Source organism: Mus musculus, chromosome 1 (assembly GCF_000001635.26).
Source record: "Mus musculus strain C57BL/6J chromosome 1, GRCm38.p6 C57BL/6J".
NCBI lineage: Eukaryota > Metazoa > Chordata > Mammalia > Rodentia > Muridae > Mus > Mus musculus.
This window is the reverse complement of record NC_000067.6, coordinates 54,738,444-54,764,117: the sequence shown is the minus strand read 5'-3', so window position 1 is coordinate 54,764,117 and position 25,674 is coordinate 54,738,444. Positions and strand designations below refer to the sequence as shown.

At 41.4% G+C, this 25,674-nt stretch overlaps 1 protein-coding gene and 1 long non-coding RNA gene across 15 annotated transcripts in view; one reads left to right on the top strand and one right to left on the bottom strand.

Annotated features, from left to right (window-relative positions):
• Ankrd44 (ankyrin repeat domain 44) overlaps positions 1 to 25,674 on the top strand; it is a 283,644-nt gene that overhangs the window by 164,866 nt on the left and 93,104 nt on the right. For all 11 annotated transcript variants that reach the window (XM_030254997.1, XM_030254994.1, XM_006496071.4 and 8 more), the window contains 4 exons: positions 331 to 473; positions 1,645 to 1,857; positions 11,150 to 11,228; positions 20,690 to 20,804. In XM_030254997.1, the coding sequence (XP_030110857.1) occupies positions 331 to 473; positions 1,645 to 1,857; positions 11,150 to 11,228; positions 20,690 to 20,804 (550 nt within the window). The remainder of the gene's footprint in view (positions 1 to 330; positions 474 to 1,644; positions 1,858 to 11,149; positions 11,229 to 20,689; positions 20,805 to 25,674) is intronic.
• The window catches only part of 4930444A19Rik, an 84,804-nt gene that overhangs the window by 2,237 nt on the left and 56,893 nt on the right, over positions 1 to 25,674 (bottom strand). The window lies entirely within an intron of this gene.

Genomic DNA, 25,674 nt, shown 5'->3' with positions numbered 1-25,674 from the left:
GGATTACACACTCAATACCAATACAACTTTTAAAAGGTGGTGCTACTAATATATTGTCAAACAGCCACCACCTTTGCTACATCTCATTCGAGTCTTAGTTATGAGTCATCTTTTTTCTTCCCATGAGATTTATATAATGTCCAGTACATATTAGGTACTCAATAAATGCTCATTGATTATTTTCAATGAGGCAGCTTCCCCCTCTCCTCCCGACTCCCAGATCAGGAAATACTGGTGGTAAAACCAGCTAAGAATGATCTTTTTTTGTGTGGTGAGTTGTCGCATTGTCTTATAAAATTTAACTATGGTCTTGCTGCTTTATTTGTCAAGGTCACCTGGACGTTGTGGCGCTGCTCATTAACCATGGTGCAGAAGTTACCTGCAAGGATAAGAAGGGCTACACCCCGCTGCACGCTGCAGCCTCCAATGGGCAGATCAGTGTTGTCAAACATCTCCTGAACCTGGGGGTGGAGGTAAGCTCTGATGGCTGTATCGCGGTGGGTTCACGTCTTTCTGTCTGGGTTTTCTTCTGCTCTGAAGTGAAATCCTGTTTGCATTTTTATTCAAGTGGAGAAAAACTTATTTCCTTGGTTCATGTATTTATTAGTTTATGTGAGCTGATAGAGTGTGATAGGGACAAATAGCAGGAAACCAGAAACAGACTATAGACATAGAGAAGTATACAAATGTTTATATTTCATTCTTTTCCTTTTTTCTTTTTGGTTTTGGTTTTGGTTTTGCCTTTTGAGACAGAGTTTCTCTGTAACCCTAGTTGTCCTGGAACTTGCTCTGTAGACCAGGCTGGCCACATGCACTGTCACCTCCCAGCAAACATTTATATTTTGTGCAATTTGTAATAATCAGTCATTTTAAAAGGCCTGTCGGAAGCAGACCTTGGAAGTTGTGGCTCACAGCAGGAGGGAATAAATGGATGGCAGGGATTGAATAAGAAATGTTGATGGTGAGCTTGAACCATTAGCCAGTCCCTTCTCCTTCAGCTAGGAGCAGTGATGCCCAGGGCATCTTACCTCTAGAGGAAAGGAGAGTCAGGTGCTGTGTGAGACAAGATGCTAACATCCAGATCCTTGAGCAGGTCTGGGAAAGTGATAGGGTGCCACGGACTACATACTTCAGCTCTGCAGGAAGACCAGCCCTGTGAGGTGTCAGGCTCCAGAGAGAAAGCAGAATTGATTCTGAGCCTGACTTGAGGGCTCGGGGTTCACATGCCACTGTCTTGCTAGCCCTGTCCTCTCTCTTCATGGCCATGGCTGCCAAGCCCGTGAGTTGGGCTTGTCCTTTTCTTTTCTAGCATTGTGAAAGTCTTTGTTTTCCATTTTAGTTATCCATCTCTGTCTGGATAAACCCCTTTGCAGGTTGAAACCTCTAATAACCTCGTGGCTTAGTTTTTTTTTTTTTTTTTTTTTTTTGGTCATATTCAATTTCGCTTCTCTTTCCCCAGGGTGTGTGTGTGTTACACTCGCTCTCAGCTCTCAGGATAACCTGCTGGGGAGCAAGTGAGCTCTGAATAATTATTCTGATGGGTGAACCTTCCCTTTCTCTCACCAGAGCCATTAGGCCTTTTGTGGCAAATGGAGTAAATTGGCTCCAGTGATTTTAATTGCCCTTGTTGGATGCTTTTTGCAGATTGATGAAATCAATGTCTATGGAAACACAGCACTTCACATTGCCTGCTACAATGGCCAGGATGCTGTCGTTAATGAGCTGATCGACTATGGTGCTAACGTGAATCAGCCCAACAACAGTGGCTTTACCCCTCTGCACTTTGCAGCGGCGTCTACTCACGGTGCTCTGTGTCTGGAGTTGTTAGTGAACAATGGGGCCGATGTGAACATTCAGGTATGACATTCAGTCTCTCTGCCTTAAACACTTTTGCACTGAGCCTTTGAGCTAACCTAACTACTGTCAGTTATGCTGTGTTTTCATGAGTTGGAAGCACTTTGATTCACACAGCCTGGCCCTGGATTGAGATGCTGTGGAAATAGTTGGGTCGCCTCTCTAGGTATGACGATATCAACACATAGGCACCAAGGCTCCAGGAGGATCTCCTTTCCAGATTAATGAATGCTCCAGGCCTTAAAGGTGCTAGCCCAGCCTGCATTTTAGCACAACATAGTTAGTTGTTAGGGAAGAGCTGCTGAGAATACAGAGGAGTGACTAACTCATGATTGTTCCCAATCCTAGCACTCCCTTCAAGTGCTTTTCTCCAGCAAGCTGTTCCTTAGTGAAGGAACATTGACCAGATAGTGGTGAGCATTCTTTCAGCCATGGAGTTGCTTAAGGACTGCCCTGCTCTAAGTTTGAGAGTGGAGTAGAATCTGATCAAGGGATATGATCTTTGGCCATTGCAGATTCACAATATAGGAGATAAAACACACTCAGACACTCGAGGCAAAATGTGTTGAGTGCTGAGAAAAAAAAAAGAGGAATGAAACTTTGCAAAGTAGATGATACATGTGTTAGCTTGTCTCTTGTTTGGGGACAAAAAAAAAAAAAAAAGCTCTTTTTTGAGCAGAGAATTTGAGAGGAGCCCCAGAAATAATTTGGGAGAGGGCATTCCAAACAGAGAACGTTATGAACGAATGAGGGAGAGATGAGCTGTGAATAAGAAAAGCTGTGTGTGAACTGGTGACTTCTCAGCTCACCGTGATGGCTGATGAAGGCAGCCTATGTTGCTATGCAGTCAGTATTTCCCATCTGGGTTGTACTAAAACACCCTTGGCCTGTAGCAGAATATCCTGAGCAGTGCCCCGCACCATCAGCCTCAGTTCCTTTTCTGCTTGCATTCAGGACTCCTAGAGCCCAGTTTCAGGATCTTCCCTGGATATGTTGAAAAGTCAGGATTTCAAAGATTTAATTTCAGAACTAAATTTAATTTCAAGATATTTTATAACCTCTGTTTACTGTTAAATATTTTTATATTTTTTCTTATAGTCTCCCACAGTGAAGAAATGTGAGACAACTGATCAGAATAACACTTTATTAGTTGAATAGAGCATAAGTTGGCAAAGGAACCCACACACAGTGAACATATGAGAAACTAAAGCAAGAGGCTCATGCCACAGCCAGGATCTTGGGCTTCCATAGACTGTGGGAACTCTGACCGTTGTAGAACAATTAGAAACAGCAATCTAACTGCAGAACATGGAGGCCCAGAAAATATGCAAGTGTATGAATGTTTCAAACTCTTAAATGATAAAATAAAATAAAACCAAAAATGGAAAAAAATACAAGCTCTTAACAAACAAAATAGAGCAGAATGGCTCATGGAAATTTCCATGCAGTATACATGACAATATATTTAATATGCTTAATATATAAAGAGTTCATGATAAGAAGAAATATGGTAGGCTACTAGAAAATTTAGGCAAATATGGAGCACAAGAGAAAATTTGTAATACCCATGAAGCCCATGAAAAAGTATTCTGTATCATCAGTGATTTAAAAATGCAGGTTAATACTTTAAGGTTGACAAACATAAAGAATATTAATGCCTAGACCTCGTGTTATCAGAGTAAAGTAAATATATGCAATCTCCTTTTTATTGTTTGTTTGTTTTTGAGACAAGATTCACTTTATAGCCTAGACTGTCATGGACATGCCTTTCTTCTTGCTGGTTTGAATCTGGATTCTAGGTGGAGACACCATCCCCAGCTTTACTGCATGTGTCTGTGTGTATGCACAGAAAGGCCATAAACTACCTGGAGTAATATCAGTTATCACCTGCAGAGACAAAATTCTGATTTGGGATTTTAGTTTTCTTTTTGTATTTTGGAAAAACTCTCTGATTTTGATAAGTGGCCATGTTGTTTTTAAATTCAAAAGAAAGCATTTTTTTTTTATTCTGAGGGGGAAAAAAACCATAGCTGCATCTGACCTATAAATGGGATGGCTTTAAAATAACTGAAAGTTAGTGAAATTGGAGTAGGTAATGAGTCATGAGGATGAGGAATGGGAGGGGCCAATGAGGAATGTGAGGAGCCAATGAGGAATGGGAGGAGCCAATGAGGAATGGGAGGAGTTCATGGGGAATGGGAAGAGTCCATGAGGAATGGGACAGCCCATGAGGAATGAGAGGAGCCAATGAGGAACAGGAGGAGTCCATGAGGAGTGGGAGGGGCCCATGAGGAGTGGGAGGGGCCACTGAAGAATGGAAAGGACCACTCAAGGGGAGAAGTCTTGCAGAGGGAGAATCATCAAAGGTTGGCAAGACAAGGGGTAGGACCTGAAGATGAGGAATGGAATCTTGGAAGGGGCATGACACTATAGAATGCACACATGTTTTGTTCTGGGGCTAGACTGCATTAATAAAATGTAACCTATCTGTGCTTTGTAAAATAAGGGAAATAATAGCATCTTCTTCATGGGCATGTTGTGGAGATTAAGCATAGTTGTCATATCTAATTGTACAGCTCAGAGCTATCATACAGTAAGCACTTGATATTGTTCACATTCTCCGAGAGGATGCCAGGAGCAAGGGTAGGCATAGGAAGCAAGCTGACTCTTTTTATTTTGTGTGTGGGTACAGTGTTTATGCCATAGCACACGCCCATGTGGAGGTCAGAGGACAATCTGCAGGAGTTAGTTCTCTTCTTGTATTAGGTGGGTTATGGGAATTGAACTTGAGTACCCTGGCTTGGAAGTGAGCACCCTTCCTTACCCACTGAACCATCATCTCACAGGTTCTGCATTTAAATTTTGAGAACCTCATGTTGAGCCAGGTTGAGGACACAGTAGTGGAAAATGTCATGTTATAGCATAGAACAGTAAAGGATATGAAAAAATAGGACTTAGGTTGCTTCAGTCACATAAAGATGACAGGAAGGGGCCGTTGTCATCTGCGGAGAGAGTATATAACAGCATGACTGGAGAAGCTGAGGGAAGTCTGAAGGAGCTCTTGACCCTTAGGGTTGGGAGAAGGAAGATACAGAGCAAGGATGAGAAAGAGATAGGAAAGGGAAGAAAGAACTGAAGGGAGTGTGATATCTTCACGAAGGTCTGAGGGATGCAGAAAGGGAAAAATAGAACCAGTGAAGAGTGTTTCAGAGCTCCACATTCTATATACGGAGCCCGTGCAGGGTCTCAGGGAGAGGTGAGAAGGCCTTAAAGCAAGGGAGAGACCAAGGAGACACAAACCAAAGTGACAAAGAGTTTTTGTGTGGGGTAGAATTTACAGAGTCTGGTAGTCATGGGGAGAAACAAGCTCACAACGGGCCTGTGGGCATCTGTGGGTTCTTTCAGACTAAGGTGGAGGATGGGCATTGGATAAAGGCATCATCTTTGTGACCCTCCACTTCGTTAACTCACAGGTTGTCTGATATTCCCCATACCTTGCAAAATGCATCTTAGTGCTCTTGCTGTGTCTGATGCCCAGATATGCCGCCTCCTGCCATGCCTGCCTGCTTCTTCCAGTTGGCTACCCAGTACTCAGTTCAAATCAGATAATGGACTTGTTACATGGTCAGCTTATCTCCTTTACCATAGACCAGAGGGGCTGGAGAAATGGCTCAGCAGTCAATAGTTCTTGACACTCCTACAAAGGACTTGGTTTTGATTCCCAGTAACTAAATCCAGGGGGTTTAAAGCCACCTATGACTCCAGTTTCAGAGTTTCTAATGTCATCTTCTGGTATCTGTAGGTACCTGCACACACACATATAGTGCACATATATGCACTTAGGCACACATGTACATATACATTAGAATAAATAATATATACTTAGCATTGATGCTTAATTTTTCTTATAGATCATTAATCATAAATAGGATGCAAGAAATGGCATCTTAAAAACCATAGATGGGTTTAACTGTATCTACTTTCTGTAGAGGGGTTTTGAATGCACATCTAACCTTTCCCAGCCTCTCTTTATCTCCTGTCTATCTGGTCTGAGTGTGTGACCATCAGATCCTCCTTTAAGGTTCAGTGTACATTCTAAATGAGCCCACCACCTTCCCTTAAATATAGTCTTCCTGTCAGTATGTAGATTTCTAGTTAAAGTTGTACTATGTTGCTTTTAGATTTTGAAAATGCATGTGGATATTATTAGACAGTTTGGGTTTTTTTTTTTAAGATTTTTTTTCAAGTTTAAGAGAAACAGCATATTGAAATGCAGCCAGCACCCATCAGTGTTCACTTGGGTTTCCGCCACACTTATGGAACCCTGAGTGACGTCTTTATGAGCGGTAGAGTGGTGGAAAAGGGAGACGGTGTATGTTCCATGTGCACGGCACAGTCCCTGTTCCACTAGCTTCATCTCATCTCCCTAAGCTTTGGCCTTTCACTATTGAACCTCGGTAAAATAATAAAGGCATGTTGTTTTATATAAAACTCTATTGAAGATTCCCTTGTAATTTGCAATTAAGAAAAAATGTGTAATTTTTCTTCTCTATTACAGATTATAAGTTCTATAGTATCTCAATGCTTCTCTCCCCCAACAGTCAGACTTCAAGAATGTACTATATACAAAGCCACAGTGGAAAAGATAGAAAACATCTCAGATAGCTGCAGCCACATTGCTCAATTCCTGGTCACTAACATTTAGTCTGGTTCACTTGCTGCCTGTGGACCTTTGGAACATTTATAGCTAGGAGACTGGATCCTGCCATATATCTGCTGAGTGTGTCAGTTCTCTTATCTGTATGTTCTGGGGCTAATTTGTAAAATGGAATTTATCACAAACTGGAACAGGCAGAAGGAAGCGGCAGAAGAAGCATAGCCTTGGAGTTTGGGAGAGGAAGTAAAGAAAGGAAGGAAGGAAAGAAAAAGTGAACATTTGAGTCCACACGTGTCATATTTTGTATTTGAATCGTTAAAAACAGAACAAGCTGAACTACACGTGGCTTTTCCCAGTCAGCTTTCAGATACTCTCCTACTGACTTAGGATTCACTCGTGGGTAACTGAGTTCACATAATGACGCCCCTATCCTGACTTAGTGTGATCCCATAGCAACCTTATTGTCTTGAGATGGGGCACTGACTCCTGTGACTCTAGGATGCCACATGCCACAGAGCATGTCGTGTCTCCAGAGAGTCGCAGTGCCATTGAGGGAGGAAGCTTGGGATGTGTGAGAATGAACCCAGAATGCATTATGTATAGAAGAAAGGCTGAATGGGCTCCCAAGGAACGTGATGGGCAAGACAACTTATATATTCTATTTAGTTCAAGAACGTGTTGGGTTCTACTCTACATGAAGTACTAGTATTTGTCACACAGTTATCATAATTCTTGCTAATTTCCTCTTACGGCTCAGGACTTGACCATACTTAACAAAAGGGGTTCTTGTTTAATCAAGTGAAGTCTCAAAATACAAAATCCAATGTCTTAAATCTGATGGGAATAATATACACAAGAAATTGGAGGGATATTAGGAATTAATAAAAGTATTTCTTTTCCATAAAAGCAAAGCCTTGAACAAATAGAAGGATTGAGCACAATTGTCCCGGGTACACAGGCAGTATTGCCCTGGTCCAAAGTACTGGGGACAGTAGCAACCACAGGTCCCAGGCTGAAGAGGCAGAAAGGGAAATGTAGCAGGGTTTCTACTTTCAGCTTGAATACTGAGTTCTAAATGTTAAAGACTTAAGAAGGAACATTGACTGCCTTTTGAATGTCCTTGGTTGTCAGGTTTTTATTTTTTATTTTTTTGAAAGAATGAATACTCCCTACATCCGTACCATGTAAGCACAGCGGCCTCCAAATGGCAGCCATGAAGCCGAGGACAGTTGGTTATGACCCAGACCCCTGAGTAGGCGAACAAAGCCAAGTCTGCAGGGATAGATCTGAGATGAGCGCCATCGGCACCAGGCAGCCCAGCTCTGCATTGTATCAGCTGTGGTCATTCCTGCTTCTCTGTCCCTATACCAAAAGCCCAGACACTCCCATTGGGTAGAGCGTGGTGGTTGCTGTCTTCCACTCAGGACTGACTTTGCAATCTATATGCTAGTAATTGCCTGCGCCTGCCCTGGCTCGCAGCTGCACTATATACAGCTACCAACTGAGGAATCCTCAGTAGAGACTTCAAACTCTTTTCCAAGCATGGGAAAGTGCCTGCTTCAATATTTATCAAGATATTTCCTAAACATGAAGTATTCATAGCTTTATATACATTTAATTAAATCATAATTACTTCAGTTTTATATTAAATCTAAGCGCTAATACTGAAGCAAAATTTAAAGAAACAGCACCACCTACGGACAAGTCAGTGTTAACTCTGAAGTCCCACCTTCACTGTCCATGAGTCTTGGACTATAGTCCCTGTCCCTCTTACTTGGTGTGTGTGTGTGTGTGTGTGTGTGTGTGTGTGTGTGTGTGTGTGTGTGTGTGTATTCATTTCTCCAGAGTGGTCCCCAGGTATTAGAGTTATTGGAACTGTCTCCACTCCAGACCAGACTCTGGAATTATGTGGCTTTTGAAATGTCTATGAGTGTGCCAAGGTCAGCACTGTAGACAAATATTCTTCTCCCACTGGCTTTTCCTTTAAAAGGTGTCAGTCTTACTTCTACCCTTTTTCAATATTTGCTGATTCAGACTCTATTAATATTATATGGGTCCTAATATCTTCCCTCCCATATACCAGAGAAAAATTTTAACTTTATTGTTTGTTTCTTCAATTGGGTTGTAGTTATCACTGTGATCGAATCTTTTGTTGGCAGAGACTTTGTGTAGCTACAGTCCTTTTTTCAAAGGAATACTTATAGGATATAATAAAGCTAAAAAGCAAATAAATAAATGAAATAAACAGCAAAACAACAGCAACCAGCACACCACCACCCATAGTCTAAAGCATGGTTCTTAGCCACGGCTCTTAACGGTACAGTTGTACTGTGCAAGCTTGAGGAGATGATGGGGATGCTGAGACTCAGTAGGTATGAGTTAGTGCACAGAATTCATGTCACAAATTAGAGCCCTGGGTAGGGGTGGATCTCCTCTAAGAGATACTTATTTAACAATTATTTGCTTTCAATTGGGGACTTTAAAAACCACTTTAAAGCCTAGATGTTTAGATTTTATCACAAGATGGAGTACTCATGTGTGTCACTTTATATTTTAACCTGAATTTGAAAAAAGGTTTTCTACAGATATTTAGGAACTAACAGTAACAACCATCTAAAACAATTCCTGAGGACAGTAAGCTGGCTCAACAAGTGAAGAAAGGCTCCCGCCACTAAGCTTGTTGACCCGAGTTAGAACTTTGGATACCACACGATAGAAGATAAGAACTGGCTTGCTCAAGTTACACTCTGACTTCCATATGTACATGGTGGCATATGCATCCACACACATATACATTACATACATTAAGTAAAATGTAATAAAGTTAAAAAGCAACGCTTAAACGCTTAAGATAGAGGAACTTTTCATCATAAGTTTAAACCTATCAGAAGTTTAAAATGCCTTTAACAAGTTTTCTCCCCACACTGAGCATCACTAGGCAGCAGTCCACTGCAGCATGTCTGCTGCTCACCTGCACGCTGCTGCTCACCTGCACGCTGCTGCTCACCTGCACGCTGCTGCTCACCTGCACGCTGCTCACCTGGACGCTGCTCACCTGCACGCTGCTCACCTGCACGCTGCTCACCTGCACGCTGCTGCTCACCTGCACACTGCTCACCTGCACGCTGCTCACCTGCACACGGCTCACCTGCACGCTGCTCACCTGCACGCTGCTCACCTGCACGCTGCTCACCTGCACGCTGCTCACCTGCACGCTGCTCACCTGCACGCTGCTCACCTGCACACTGCTCACCTGCACACCGCTGACCTGCACGCTGCTGTCCTCCCACCATACCTCCAGGGTTTCATACTGCATATTGTAGCCCAGAAAAGGAGCTACTTTGAAGCGTCAAGGCACAGTTTCTACTGAATATGAATAGCTCCACACGATCCCAAGCTCAGGAATGCCATATAGAGGAGCTGTTGTAGTTGAGGGAATGTCTGTACACCTGCTCCTCTGGACATTCTTTTGTTCCAGAATCAGCCAGGTTCTTTCAGATGCACTTTCATCTCTTAATTAACTGTGGGAGTCTGGTCTAACGGTCAGTAGGTAAGTTCTGTACATTGTCTATGTTTTGTCTTCGTCTGTTTTAGGAAATTTCCCAATTTTTCTGTCATGAGTAAGACATAAGTAAATTCAACCCACATTTACTAACTACCAATAAAATGCAGGGAATGGTTAGGGTTTCCCCTTGAGAGTTGCATCAATTTAGCCAGCAGTAGGTCAAACAGGCCCATGCAAGTTCACAATTGCTTACCTTTCTAGACACTGAGACAAACACCTCAGGAAATGTCCTTTGTCAATTTGATAACAAGGGAGAAGAGAACATTTGGGATGATCACTTCTCTAAGATTTTTTAAAGATGTGCTGTTAAATATGTATATATATATATATATATATTTTTTTTTTTTCAGCAGGTAAGGGTAAAGGTGAGCCTGTTACCTGAGTTTGATCCCTGGAACCCTCAGAGAGCTGGAAGGGGATAAAGGATTCTGCAAAGCTATCTTCTGGCTTCCACATGTACACGATCCCTGTCCCCCTGCTTCCCACCATTGCACATGTGTGTGTGCGAGCACACACACACACACACGCACACAAATAGTAATAATCAAATGTTAATGTTATGATGTTATACAGTAACTGGAGAAGTCTTGTATGTTGCATCTTTTATATAATATTTTTATTTTTTGAGAATCTCATACATGTATACAGTGTATTTTGATGAAATCTAACTGTTCCCTCCATAGATCAACTATCCCCACCGTGTATGCATGGATGTGGGGTCATTCACTGGAGCAGGTTAGGCCTACTAGGGACCCCAGCCCTAAATGCAACAGACTGCTCTTCTATTAGCAGCCATCGGTGATCAGTAACTCCACAGCCTGCTGCATAGGTGTTGAGGAAGCAGCAGGAGCTGCTGTGAGCCCTGAGCAAATCAGCCCTCTCGCGGGTCTGGGAAACAGTTGCCCTGTTCCTCTTAGACTCTCATTATTTCACACTTAATCTCTTCTTTGTCGAACACACTTTTAAAACACAACTGAAATTGATGTTCCCAGGACGTTGCGAGCGGCTTTCACGGTGATGATTCAGATCTATGATATGGCTCACAGCTTCCTTTCTCCTTTCTTATTTTGCAGAGTAAGGATGGCAAAAGTCCTCTGCACATGACAGCTGTCCATGGACGGTTCACGCGGTCACAAACCCTCATCCAGAATGGTAGGAGGCTTGCCTTGGTGGTGCTTCAAGTTTTGAACAGTTTTTCAGACTGATTGCATTGGTTTTAAGCAGCTGCATAAAAATCGATGCTGTGTTTGGGCTTTAGCAAGCGTGGGTTTCCATGAGGCTTTGCAGGCTGCTGGATGCTCACTGTACCCATATCCTCAGTTTCCCCCACTCGTGGGGAGAACATAGAATAATGTAGTCAATCCTCAGACAGGTGAAAACACACACTTGGCTCTTGGGAGAGATGGACAGGTTTGGTTTTTTAATTAGATATTTATTTACATTTCAAATGTTCTCCCCATTCCTAGTTTCCCCTATGTCCTCCCCTGTCCCCCTGCTCACCAACCCACCCACTTCCACTTCCTGGCCTTGGCATTCTCCTACACTGGTGCATAGAACCTTCACAGGACCAAGGGCCTCTCCTCCCATTGATGACCGACTAGGCCATCCTCTGCTACATATGCAGCTAGAGCCTCGAATCCCTCCATGTGTTTTCTTTGATTGGTGGTTTAGTCCCAGGGAGCTCTGGGGGTTAGTTCATATTGTTGTTCCTCCTATGGGGCTGTAAACCCCTTAAGCTCTTTGGGTACTTTCTCTAGCTCCTTTATTGGGGACTCTGTGCTCTGTCCAATGGATGGCTGTGAGCATCCACTTCCGTATTTGTCAGGCACTGGCAGAGCCTCTCAGGAGACAGCTATATCAGGCTTCTGTCAGCAAGCTCTTGTTGGCATCCACAAAAGTGTCTGGGTTTGGTGATTGTATATGGACATGTTTTAGATTCTGAGGTGTTTCACTTTTAATGATGCTAAGCATTCATTGCTTGCATTTTCAATCAGCCGATCTGGGTTATTTTAGATTGTTGACCCAGTAAAGTTCCCCAAGTTTGAGCTCATTAAACTACTCAGACAAAAGTAGAAAAAAGTAGGGTGGGTGACTCAAGGTTTAAGCAGGTAAGTCTGTGATGAAATCCCAGGCAAGAGAGAAAGAGAGAGAGAGAGAGAGAGAGAGAGAGAGAGAGAGAGACAGAGAGAGAGAGACAGAGAGAGAGACAGAGACAGAGAGAGAGAGAGACAGAGAGAGAGACAGAGAGAGAGACAGAGAGAGAGACAGAGAGAGAGACAGAGAGAGAGACAGAGAGACAGAGAGACAGAGAGACAGAGAGAGAGAGAGACCATGAAACAGTAATTTTCCAGGCTCTCAACCCAAGTGTTCTTTGAACATCACCAGACTATCTCGGACACCAAAGTCCCTGTAGTCTCATTCCATGTCACAGCTTATGTCACCCCGAGGGCCATGGTTGACATCTGTGAATGGGTTAACTCTGACAGCACAGCTTCTATGATCTGAGCAAGCTGAAGAGACAACTTGAAAGCAAAACCAGCAAAACACAGGTTTGCATCATGCATTTAAGAGGACATTCCTGGTCAATTTGGTAATGCCTAAACTGTGTTTAGCAGACTCAAACTTTAAATTCTAATGTGAGTGACTCTTCTTGGATTTCTCTGTTTTGTAACTATAAGAATTTTGGGCAATAGGGAAAGTTAGTGGCACTGAGTTTAACTTAGGCACCAAAAACAAACAAACAAACAAACAAACAGCATGTGCATCTATATAGAGAAGCAGGCACCGACGATGCTCCTCGGGAAGCAAAAGCCACAGTAGTGCAGAAGACATTACAACCATGTTTGCCAAGACCATAAGAGGGTGTCATATTTCTTGGGATTGGAGTGACAGGCTGTTGTGTGCATACATAGGGATGCTAGGAAATAAACTCTGTCTTCTGCAAGAACAATGGTATTCTTAGCTACTGAGCCAGGTCTTTAGCCCCAAGAACACTTTAAAAAACAAATATATGAGCTGCCTTTTTAACTAGTGTATCCATCTGCCAGACCACACCTGCATCTCCTCCATTTCAGAGTTTGGCGCAGCCTCCCTCTCCCATCCTAATGTGCTTATATCACTCTTGGAGGCTGCCTTGACTTCTCCATCAGTCAGACTTGGAGTTTGCTATACTTTAAGGTTAGAACAAGAGCTGAGAGTCTTAAAGTTTATCCCACCATTGATTAGCTGGTATCTGGCTTATAAGTGGGCTAGGATCCTCAGACCTGAACTGATGACATACGGTGACTGTAATACAGAGGTTGGCACATGTAATGATAAAGCTAATGTTGGTTAAATGTTCATGCTGTGCCAGGCTCTTTGCCATATATCCCATCTATTTCCTCCTCACAATACCAGGAGGAAGGGGGTGCTATCATCAACTTCACAGTGAGGCAGTCAGAGGTGGTGGGTTTTCTGAGCAGCATGTGGGGTCAGGAGTTGGAACATAGTCTAGCGTTAGAGAGCCGCTTCTCCGCCACTATCTGTATGCATATATATCTCCCCAGAAGGACAGTGATGGTTGAAGATTTTCTCTTAAACTTGAATTTGATGCAGTGTAAGAGTTGCCTGCATTTGAGAGAGTTGTCCCCGTAGATGGACAACTTTGTGGGTTTTTTCTTTCAGCTTTTATTACATCCATGAGAACTGTCAGTTCTTCCATTTGACCTTTCTGGGCATTTGAAAAATGTTCCTAGGGAGCAGAGGAAGTTCTTTTCTTTCTTCCTGTTTATTTTGTTCCTTCTGAAAAAAAAATCCTGCTCTGGCTAAGACCCTGCTTTCCCAGAGGCTCATTCCCAGGCCTGGTGTCCATCTCCAGAGCTTGTCATCACTCACATAAACTGCTCTGTGCCAGACCTGAGAGGCTCTATCATGAGGGGGCACAGTTATCTGCACACTGGGGAATGTCCTTTGCATGTTTGTTTGTTCTTAGATTGCTTAGATGTTCTGCCTCTGTAGAGTAGTCTCCTCTTTCTGATCCCAGCCAGGGTTTTTACGTATGCATGAAAACCTGACTCCTCCAGCATCACTCAACTTTGGGAAGGCAATCACTCACACAAACAAGTACAAAAGCCATGACTTTTCCTTTGCTACTTAAAAAACAAAATGTACTTGGGCTCAAATCACATTGTTTCTTGTTGCAGACCACCCTGTCACAGCAAGAGAGGGATGGGAACTCTTAAAGAGGACACTGTGTGGAATCAGAGGCATTTGGTCCAGCTTTTGGCACGAGGCAGCTGCCTCAGAGGCTGTCCAGGGAGTTACACAGTTCATAAATGAGGTTGCCTTAGACTCTTCTGGTACAGGCTCTCTCTATTTTTAACGCTTCTGGAAGTACTAGCCTATGATGACACAATATGAGATTTTTGACCTTTTGGCTCACAGTCCTTCTGAAGCAACTTAAGATGACCATTCTTGCTTGTGCAATGAAAAGCTAATTTCAGATGAGTGCTTATAGTCCCTTTTGAACACGCTGTGCACACCTTTAATGTGATGAAAGCTTATTTTACTCACTGATTATTAATGATCAGTTTGCCGCGTTTAACTTGTAGCCTTCAGACAAAGGGTAAAAAGACATTTAATGTATAATTTAATGTATACTCCGAGAAAGGCTTAAAGATTTTCAAGTGGAAATAGAAATGTCTGTTGAGTGCTGATAAACTAAAAGCTCAGCCATCCAGAGGATTTATTTTAATAGAAACACATTTTCAGATACAAATGCAAAATCTCTCTTACTTTTCTATTGTTATGATGCTCCCCTGAAATATATTTGAAATGACAGCAAAAGCATATACATATGCCAACTATCCTTTAAACAGATTTATAAAATGACAGCATCAGTGGAAGCCTTTCAGACTCAGGCGACAGTGGTTTCCTCCCCTGTTGATACTTGCACCATCTTCTTTCTCTTCTCACTTTTTGTCATATTTGAGGGTGGTAAACCTAGATGCGAGCTGGTCTTGAGAAACCGTTGGTGGGTCTCGGCTTGGAAGCGTGCCAGGCTGTGTAGTGGTGTCCAGAACAAAGGCTTCTAAAGTCTGAGCATCTCCTTCCTCATCTCCCTAGCTCAGGTTCATGGCTGAGCTTTTCGGGGAGATCACAGCTCAGGTCCTTAGATAGATATCTACACCCAAAACTGTGCTGGGGAACAACAGGAGCCAAATGGCTGCCCTAGATACTATCAGGTCATAAAAATGATTTAAATGGAAGCCTCTAAAATCAGGCCACAGTGAGATCGCTCTCTAGTCCCTAGATGATCACAATAATTAAATTAACTTTATCATTTTTGTTATTACAAAATAATTACATTTACTGCAAACCAAAATGAAATCATTGAAAGATCACCCTAATCAGAATTTATATTGGCAATTTGGTAAAAGTTTTCAAATTTTATATATATATACATATACATACACACACACACACACACACACACATATATATATATATATACACACACATATATATACATATACATATATATATACACACATATATACATATATATTCTATAGAGAGATATATAATTATTATGCTTACAAGAATGATCATAGTGTGTTTGTTTGAATAATTCATTCTAAAAATGAATGCCACAGCAGAGAGACACAGATTTGAGTTAGAGAGCAGTGTTAGATTCAGGCAGCCTTTGATAGTTCTCTGCCATGGTCAAAGGCAAGAGGAGTTACCTTCTGTAAACAGTATTAAGTTGTCAGCCACATATGCACAAACCTGTCAGCAGCAAATTGATTCTTCGAGTAAAGACTAAGACACACACGTCTCTTAGACGGGGGAAGTCCCTCGGATCTTTCTGTGATAAGCATAGTTTTTGTTGGTTTTGCCTCCTCTGCAAAGAGCCACACACTTTTTAGTATTTTATTTTTATTGCAAAGATTATCAACTGTCATATTTTAAAAATATACTTATCCAGTAAAAAAAAAAAATTACTTCCTGAAAAAACAACCTCGGTGAAATGAACCAAAGGAGGAATGAAGAGATGTGCAGATGTTGGGGGCGGGGTAATATTTTTATCACAAGACATTGGAGCCTGGCCAGGAAGACTCTGAGGTAATGCTTGAGAATACTTCACAGGGAAGTAAACCGGCACCGCCTTTCTCAGAGGCTGTTTGTCTACTGCTTATCCAGAGCCTTTAAAAGGTGCAGACTTTTGATCCAGCAGTTCTGTGTCTAACAGTGCTGCTGGAGGAAGTGAGCTGCAGGGTGAAGAGTCTTCAGAAATTGTTTATTCTTCTGTTCTTCTTAATAGCAAAAGCCTGGAAAGAGTCTCTAATGTCTAGTGACTGGGGACTTGTTAAGTAAATGCTCCAAATTATAGATATTATATAGCTGTTTATAGTTATATTAGTGAAAAAAATAACACATAGAAATCTTTCAATGCAGCATTAAGGGAGAATGCAAGACACAAATATTTCTACACTATATGAGTTCAGCCATGGAAAATTCTACATATAATCCACACATGTACACACATGAATATGCACATGCATAGATGCACACACAAATGCACACACACATGCACACAGTTATGACATGAACATGCACACACTCACAAAAAATGAAAGAAAAGATTCCAGAACACTAGTACTATATTATAATCAGTACATTTATGAATAATTTCTTTTCTCTTTTTTGTCTTTTCTTTGATTATTTTTATCAATAATCCATTGTTTAGAACAAAATATATCTTTATAACTTGATCAAAGTCATTCATTCATGTATTTTCATTTCTTATTTTGGCAAATACAGTGTGCATGTGTCTAGGTGTGTGTACTAGATATACTAATATTAGTATATCTTGTGAAAAATGAATATATTAATATGTTGTTATAATTAATAATGAAAATAAGGTCAAAGGTGGTGGGACTTGGTTGACTAGTGATTTTTGGTTTTCATTTTTACAGTACTAGTGAGTGAGGTAACTATTTGGTTAAGCATAGTCCTTTACTGAGATATACTCTATACCTGTTATCTATGAACATGGTCCAATAGCTCAATAATGTACAGATTTCCATAATGATACAGAGATTTATTTCTGAATAGGATAACCAAAAGCTAACCTTAGAATGACTCTTCTCTGCTCTAATACTGGATATTTGTATTTTTAAGTACAGTTAATGAGTATGTTTGTTTATGTGAACATGAGGACCTATTGTGGTTCATCCTCCCTGCAGTCAGCCCTCTCTACTTGGATTCACCCTTTCATCTCCTGTATCTCTCTTCTGGCCTCAAAATTTTCTCTCTCTCTCTCTCTCTCTCTCTCTCTCTCTCGTGAAATGAGGTCTTGCTATGTAGCTGAGGCCAGGCTAAAACTCACTATTTAGCCCAGGATAGCCTTGAACTCACCATTTGTCTGCCATAACTTCCTGAGTCCTGAGATTCTAAGCCTGAGCAACCATGTCCATTAGGCTTTATTTTTTAAGTTGAGATCTAAGTCCTATCCAATTCAGCAGATTTGAGTGTTTTCTCAAGGTTACACAGCTATCATCACACGTAACTCTAGAACATTCTTATCATTCCTGGATTGAACCTCATTCTCATTAGCATTCATTCTCCAGTCTCCCTCCCCAGACCCTGGCAACCGCTAATCTTCTTTCTGTCCTTATGAACTTTCAGGCCTTTGGGGAACATTTATTTAGTCAGACAATTTATATCACAGACATTAAAATAAACTTCAAATGGGTCAGCCATGTCAAGTTAACAGATGCTTCCAGTGCAGTAAACAATGGGTTAATTTCCTTGCTACTAGACTGTGCAGAAAACCGTTCTACTTGCAACATAAATGCAATAAAGGAAAAAGTTTATTATCTTTTAACCGAATGAAAACACCATAAACAAAGGTGAAGACAAAGGAAGACTAGACAAAAATATTTGTAGCATGTATTACTGGTAAATGCATAGACCCCACCACCACCACCAAAAGTCTTTAGCACCTTTGAAAATAAATGAATAAAAGCCCACACACAGACACACAAATTTAGAACAATGGACAAAAGTCATGAAAAATTCCTTCAGATAAGATAAACAAATGTCCCTTGAAACAGAAGTTGATGCTCCACTTCCTTCATAATAAGATAAATGCAAATGAAATCCCACTGGGATGCTGGTTCTCAGCCATCAGATGGCAGGTATTCAAAAGCTTGAGTCTGTGGAGAAGAGGCAGACTCATTCAGTGCTGGTTAGCATGCAGGTTACACAGCACCTACAGAGGGAGAGTTGGCAGAACCCAACAAGAAGACACATCCATTTTCTTAACAAATGCAAATAGGATACATACACATGAGAGTCTTCACTTCAGTGTTCCTGGTAATAGCAAAATGTTGCTTACAACCCAATCCATAGGATATGAGTCTGCTAAGCTAGTTCATCCAGGCAGGAGGAACAACACAATAGCATAATATTAAGGCTGTCTTTAAGAAGTGACCATTCAACTAGAGTTCCAGGGTATAGTTAGCAAAGACACTGTCAGAGAAACACAGGAAGCATATGCTAAAACTGATGAAAATGGTTATCATAGGAAAACTGTGAGGATGAAATGGGGGAATAGGAAGGGGAGTGTGTGTGTGTGTGTGTGTGTGTGTGTGCATGTGTATACACACAACCACAGACACAAGCACACAGGCATGCACACATCGCAAGCACAAGCACACTCATACACACTGACACAGGCCACCTATGAGTGTCTGTCCTTAGTAGCCATGTACCTTGAGTTTTTGAGGCAGGGTCTTTCACTGGGAGTTGGAGCTTGCTAATTAGTTGCTGGCCAGTGAGCCCTGTCTCTGCCTCACAAGTGCTGGGATTGCAAGTGCATGCCACAGTGCCCGCTTTTTACACAGGTTCTGGGAACCAATTTATGTCCTCACGCTTGCATGGCAACCACTATGCCATCTGAGATATCTCCTAAGCGTGAGGCTTTTAAAAATACATAATTTTGATTTGTGAAGCATAAATATTTTAATACGAATAAAACACATTAAATTGAATCTAGTTAAAAATTTAACGCAGAATCAAATGTACCAACTATATATCAAGGCACTAGTGCAAATACACAGTAGTCAGATAGCTTTTGCATGGAGTACTCCCTGTATGAGGGAAATCGTTGTGGAAAAGTTTTGCTTAAAAATAGCATATTAAATTTAAATTCACACAGCCTATAGGATGTGTTGGCAGGTAACATCTTAAGTACTCAAATGGTTTTCTTTTTTTAAATTGAAGTAGAATATATAAAACAGAAACATCCCCATTGTAGCTATTTCTAAAGAATTAATAATTCGGGACTGAAGAGATGACTCAGTGGTTAAAAACACTGTCTGCTCTTCCAGAGGACCAGGTTCAATTCCCAGCACCCACACATGGCAGCTCACCACTATCTGTAACTCCAGTTCTAGGTGGTCCAATACCCTCACTTACACACATGCAGGCAAGATACCAATGCATGTAAAATTATACATAAATGGATTTAAAAAGAATTCATAGTTCAGTACCATTAAGGGCACTTGCTGGTGCTGGGATTGCAAGTGTTACACAACCACCGTCAGTAGCTTCATCTTTCCACCCTGAAGCCCTGTGCCTGTTGCGTATAATACCGTATCACACCCCCCAGGATCAGAACGACACAGCCAGCATGTAATGAGGAAGTGCCATGGAAAGACCCCATCTGTCCTGGAGTATCCTGGCCAGCATGTTTAGTGGGATTCCAAAGAGGAAACCATCAGGCAAGACATAGATTTAGGATATCCTACAAAGCGTGGCTTCATTTCTAAAGATATTAATGGTGTGAGGGAATCTTAAATAAACAAAATGCAGAGTAAGGTATGAAAGAGATGCTGTCAGAGTCCACAGAGTTGCACAAAATTATAACAATGTTCATTTTCTTCAGTAAGAGAAGGAGATACATTTGTGCTTGAGAATAGTTTGCTCTTAAGGGAAACATATACAGGGGGGAATGCCACAATATCTAATCTATTCTGAACACTTCTTCTGATAACTAACTAGACCTGTTGTGTCCATACAAACAGAAAGGGAAGTATGAAATAAGATGTTGGAGAAAACAATGCAAAATAAAACAGGAAAATGAAAATGTTATATGAAAGAAAGGGTTGCAGGTCACTACAGTGATATTTATAATAAATATTGGCATCTTTGGCATTTAATTCATGCCTTTTCTCATCCACATTTTAAGTTGGGTCACTGCACTTCACAAACCTTTCCCTGGGTGCTCTGTCTTATTTGGATTGTGTGAGGTAATTTCCATAAGTCTCTTGGGTTGTATTTTAAGGAATTTGATTGTATTGTTCAGTTAGAGCTAGAAAGTTTTAGGTTCTTGAGACAAAATAAATTTTTCTGCATTTCTAATAAACTTCTCTTTCTGCAGACATGGCACTGCTACAGTTTTGGAAAGTGAGCCATCTCCGTAACTGTCATTTTTATACTATAGAGCAGGGATGCACACTGGGGTAGACAGGAAATCAATAGTTGGTGTTCCCAATGGTTGGCTGGTAGGGTGTGGTACCCAAATCAACCTGAAACCTTGCCTGATGCTGTATTAACATCTCTTCTAGGAGGTGAGATCGACTGTGTGGATAAGGATGGCAACACACCTCTCCATGTGGCTGCGAGACATGGTCACGAGCTCCTGATTAACACCCTAATCACTAGCGGAGCCGACACAGCCAAGTAGGTCACTGGGAAAATACAGTGGCCTAACTGCCACGTGTGGGAGTGAGCTCTGGCGAGGGAGGCTGTTGAACAGTGCAGGGCACCCATTTATCCAGGGTAAGGTGGATCTATGCCATTATGCTAAGCACAGATTACATCTGAACTCAAGGAAGGCAGTTTAATGACAGAGCCCAGGAGGCACCAGCTGGTTTCAGCTGCATCGAAACCAGGTCTATTTTGCCAGAAACATTGGACTACTTTTATTAGTTTTGCTTTCTAGTGTTTTTGTTTGTTTCTTTGTTTGTTTCAGCATCCACTGTCAAAGAGGAAAGATAACCAGGCAAATTCAAATTTACTCAGCGTTTTTGCTCAGTTTTAAAAACAGTGTTATAGCATACAGTCGAGTCCATCTGCCACATGGAGAAATGTGGCGGTGTGACTTTGTTTTGCACTTAATTCCACACAAATGGCAAAAGCGTATCTCTGGATATGGGGCTGAGTTCTTAGGGAGATTCATGAGCAGTTACCTGCCTGCATCTTCAAAGAGCTCATAGTTTTGTTGGTCTCAAGTCTCACTTACGACAAAGACCCACCAAAGACAGTAAATCAGAATTCTAAAGGAAAACAGGCCTTCTGTGGCAAAATGCTTGGTGTCTATGTTGTCAAAGTTGACAGGAAAGGGAAAACTCAATGGTGGTGGTAGAGGTTTTTGAAAAGGCTTCAAAGAGATGAGACTTGGGCAGATCTGGGGCTTAGGTTGAGTGGGGGTGTGGCTATGTGTGAGGAGTGTGCAAAGGGGCTGGAGGAGAATCGAGCAGAGCAGAGGATGGCAGTAGCCCACTGGAGGAGGAGAGCAGCAGAGATGGGTGGGCATACCTCTGTGGGGGCTGTGACTCCTCCATTGACCATAGATACTCCTGGGAGCCACAGTCCACCCAGCGGCACTGTATGGAGCTTGGAAACCCAGGTTTGCTGGACTAGTCTGGGCTCCATTTCTACCTGCTTCACCTTGGAACTCTGTGATTTTGAGCCTGTTGCTCAATCTCTCTGTGCTTTGAAAAATAGAAGTAATAATGGTACCTATCTATGGGTTTGTTAGTAAGATTAAATGACTTAATTACCAGGAAAGCTCTCTGGTAAGATCTGAATGAGTAGAAGCTATTTAAATACACCAGGAAAGTTTATTAAAATGATAATATTTTTGAAAAGCTCTCTGAACAGTACCTAATACGCAGTAAGCTATCAATAAATGTTAATTATTATTTTATTACCTAATAATATGTAATAGAGACAAATTCAAGAGTACCTTAAATGCTTAAATGCAGGGGTTAGTCTTGAACAGAGAGACTAACTGTGGGTAGCCGTAACTGAATTTTTAGGAGGGAAAACATATATTAGGAATTCTGTGTTTGTCAAATGTGTGTAAATATAACTGAACATCTTGCCAAAGAATAAATCAAAATTAAGATGGTTCATGGTAGCCCTGGTGTGTTCTTTATCAAATTCACCAAGGGTCAGATGTTTTGGAGTGAACTTTAAGGAACACGTAGCTTTGTAGTTCCAGTGGCTCACCTTCATTAATTGTTATGTTGAACTAGATTCCCCTGACCTCCTGGGTGCTGGCCTGGTGATGGTGGAGGTCACATAGGAGCAAATGATTGTAGTCTTATGTTTGTTACTGTGGAGCTTGGCAGCTAGCTTTTAAAAGAGTTAGGGAAATTCACTCTTCAGCACTTCCAGAAGACCTGACATTCCAGCAGAGGAAAAATTGGATAGAAGGTTCAACAGAGTTGGGGGCTGGAAGCAAGTCATAAACAAAGACCTTTCATGGAGAGTAGCCCCCCTCCACAAGGACACAAGCATATTACCATAGTGAAGAAAGCCCTAGGGCTGGGTGACCTGACATGTGTGAAGGGGTTGGAAGAAATGAGGGAGGAATGGAGGAAGAAGAATCTAGAAGAATCTCATATGTCCTGCCAAGGAATTGGATTCTATCTGGAGGCATTCGGAAGCTGTTAAGGAATTATAAATGGGTGTAGGATGGGCTGTGTCTAACAGTCCCATTTGTGAGTAAGAAAGATCCTCTGATAGCCATCCAGACAGACTGGAAGCCATCCAGACTGCAGACACTTGGCAGCCTCTCCCATGTATCCTGGGTAGAAAAGATGAGGTCGTAGGCTAAGGATGAGGCTGAGGACCTGCAGAGGAAGGGAGCGCTGGCTAACAGTGTTGGCTGTGTGTGTCTCTCAAGATAAAAGGGAATCTACTTTTAGCCAAGCCCTCCATCTCACTGATTATGCCCTTAGTTCTTTCTGCAGCCATCACTGCGGATTTACAGTTCCCGAAGTTACTTAGATAACTGACTGTGACACTCCATTGTTGCATGCCTCTTGTAACCCACTGTGCCAGCTCTGGGGTTATATAGGCTACTGCTCTCAAGAAACATATAATCTATTTGAGGACAGATTACATTAACAATGACTATCCTACAAGCTAAGTATGTAACTAGAGCAATTAACACTGCCACTGGGATATAAGAACATGCATCAGACAGAATCCTGTCTTGTAAGGCCAGGACTGGCCTCTGGGAAGAAGCTGGAGTCAACTAAGACCGAGATGAGCTTCTGTTAATTAGGTCATGGTGGTGAGAGAATTTCAGATCCTCAGTGTAAACTTATTTTCATTATTATTAGTTGAATAATAAGCATTAGCCCAGCTACAACTTCTTGGATTTTTGATGTTACCATATCAGTGAATGTTTTAAAAACTGTAAAACGTATGCACATAGACAAGAACATTTGTGTAAAGTGCTTAACTTAACAGCAGTATAGTAGCAGACAACCATGAGTGCTTACCTAGGCTAGGCACCACTCTAAAGGTTACAAGTAACTATCACAGAATTTCCATAGGGTAAGTGCTCTGTGGTTAGCACCACCATTGAAGCTCACAGAGACAGTGAGGAGTAGAAACTGAGAGCCTGTCCTTGGCCATTTGGGTCTGGAGATCCAGTATACCAACATATGGTCCATTGCCAGTCTGATAACATGTGTGGTAGTGCCTCAGGCTGTGCAATGACAAACCACCATCTCTGTGAGACTGTGGCAACTGAGCTGCTGAGCCTTAAGGGTTCAGTGTGTATTGCAAGGGGGAAGGTGGGGCAATGGGCTCAGTGCCCAGTACCGTGCCCCTTATTCTAACTCATTATGCCATCTTTTGTTTAGGCAAAGATCTCAGTGTCCTTATTCCTCCCTAGGCTGAGATACAGCTTATGTCTATGAGAGCTAACTTTTTGTCTTTACCATTGGCCTATGACAACTATATTCAAACTATGTTATACAAATACAGTTAATATGAAGTGCCAATGCCAGCACAGGTTTGGCATAAACAGGATGAAAAAAATGTCATTCAGACGAACCCAAGTGTGCCTTAGTTCTAGTCTTTAGATTATTATTAAAAAGAAAAGATTCTTCTGGAAGACTTTTTAGATCCCAAAGGTATTTGCAGTGACCTTCAAGAGTGTGTTAACAAGTTTAAGAAACATTACAAGAAGCAGCAGGAAAGATGAAGTGTCAGACAGGGGGACCTGCATGTGCTTGGCTCTCAGGAGGAGTGTAAAGATGTTCACTGAGAATCTAGCATCTCTGTAGATTGGGCAATGGCCACTCAAGAAAAAACCTTGATAGCCATGTTAGAGTGTTTGGGCTACTCAAACCACTGATGGCATTGTTGGCTGCAAATGCAGGAACCAGTCTTAGCATTATCAACTGTACACAAATACCTGCAATAATGGTTGGAATGACAGCTTTCCTTTAAAGTTTTGAACTTTACAAAAAAAAAAATGAGGACAAGTCAGGTTAAATAATTATAAAATGATTCCATTCTAAGTTAAGAAATGTGTCTTTGTTTCATGTTTTGTGTGCTTTAGTCCAGCAAGTCCTTCTAATTACCCTGTGATGTAGACACTGTAATTTTCTTTAAGTTCCGGATGATGGAGCTATTATATACTTGCCAATCATCAAGTAATTAGGAAAGAGCAAAGCTAGTACTCAGGGCTTCTGACTCCATCTCCTTAAACACAGTGTTCTTCACTGCAGCGGGAGAAGAGAAATTCTACAGTACATTATGTATAGGAAGGAGCAAACATGTCCCCTGATACAGGAGGAAAATTAAAAAGACCCCAATATTCTTCTAGTACAAAAGCCCCTTCACCTCTGATAGCACTCCACAGGAACATCTTTCAGACCTCATTTATTTTGGAATAGCTGAGTAGGAGTTGCCAGCTAACTGTTAAATTAGAAATAGCTAAATACAAATGGCTTCCATTAATTTTATGACTTGCCAAATAAATGCAGCAATTTAACTGGAATTAGTCTCCTCTTTCCTGTAACTTATGCATTGTTAACTTTAGGGTGATTTGGCAGTTTTAATCCCAGTTCTTCTCAATGTGTGCCTGAAGTTAAGACCAAGGCTTCTTTCCTAACTATGACAGCCATACCCAGATTTTTCTACTAAAGATTTCAAAATTGTTCCTCTATGAGCAGTTTTATTACAATAAAGAATGTTTTTTTCAAATGTTAAAATCCTTCTACATTATTCAGAGATTCTGAGTTCTGTTCTTCTTCCTTGACTTATGAATCAGTTTCATATTCAAGTTCAAATGTCAATAGTAATGGCACCTATACTGATACTATCAAACCCTGCACTGAAATGACTCCTTACTAAGTGCAGAATAAGATGTAATGTAACAGAGTTTTTGCTAGAAAGTCCAAATCAGAGTAGTTTTATTTATCTTTCTAAGTAGCAGTGTCAAAGAAAATAATTAGTTAATGTAGATTGTGATAAATTACTAAAAGTGGAAAGATTGATCAAAAGTATGGGTAATAGGTTA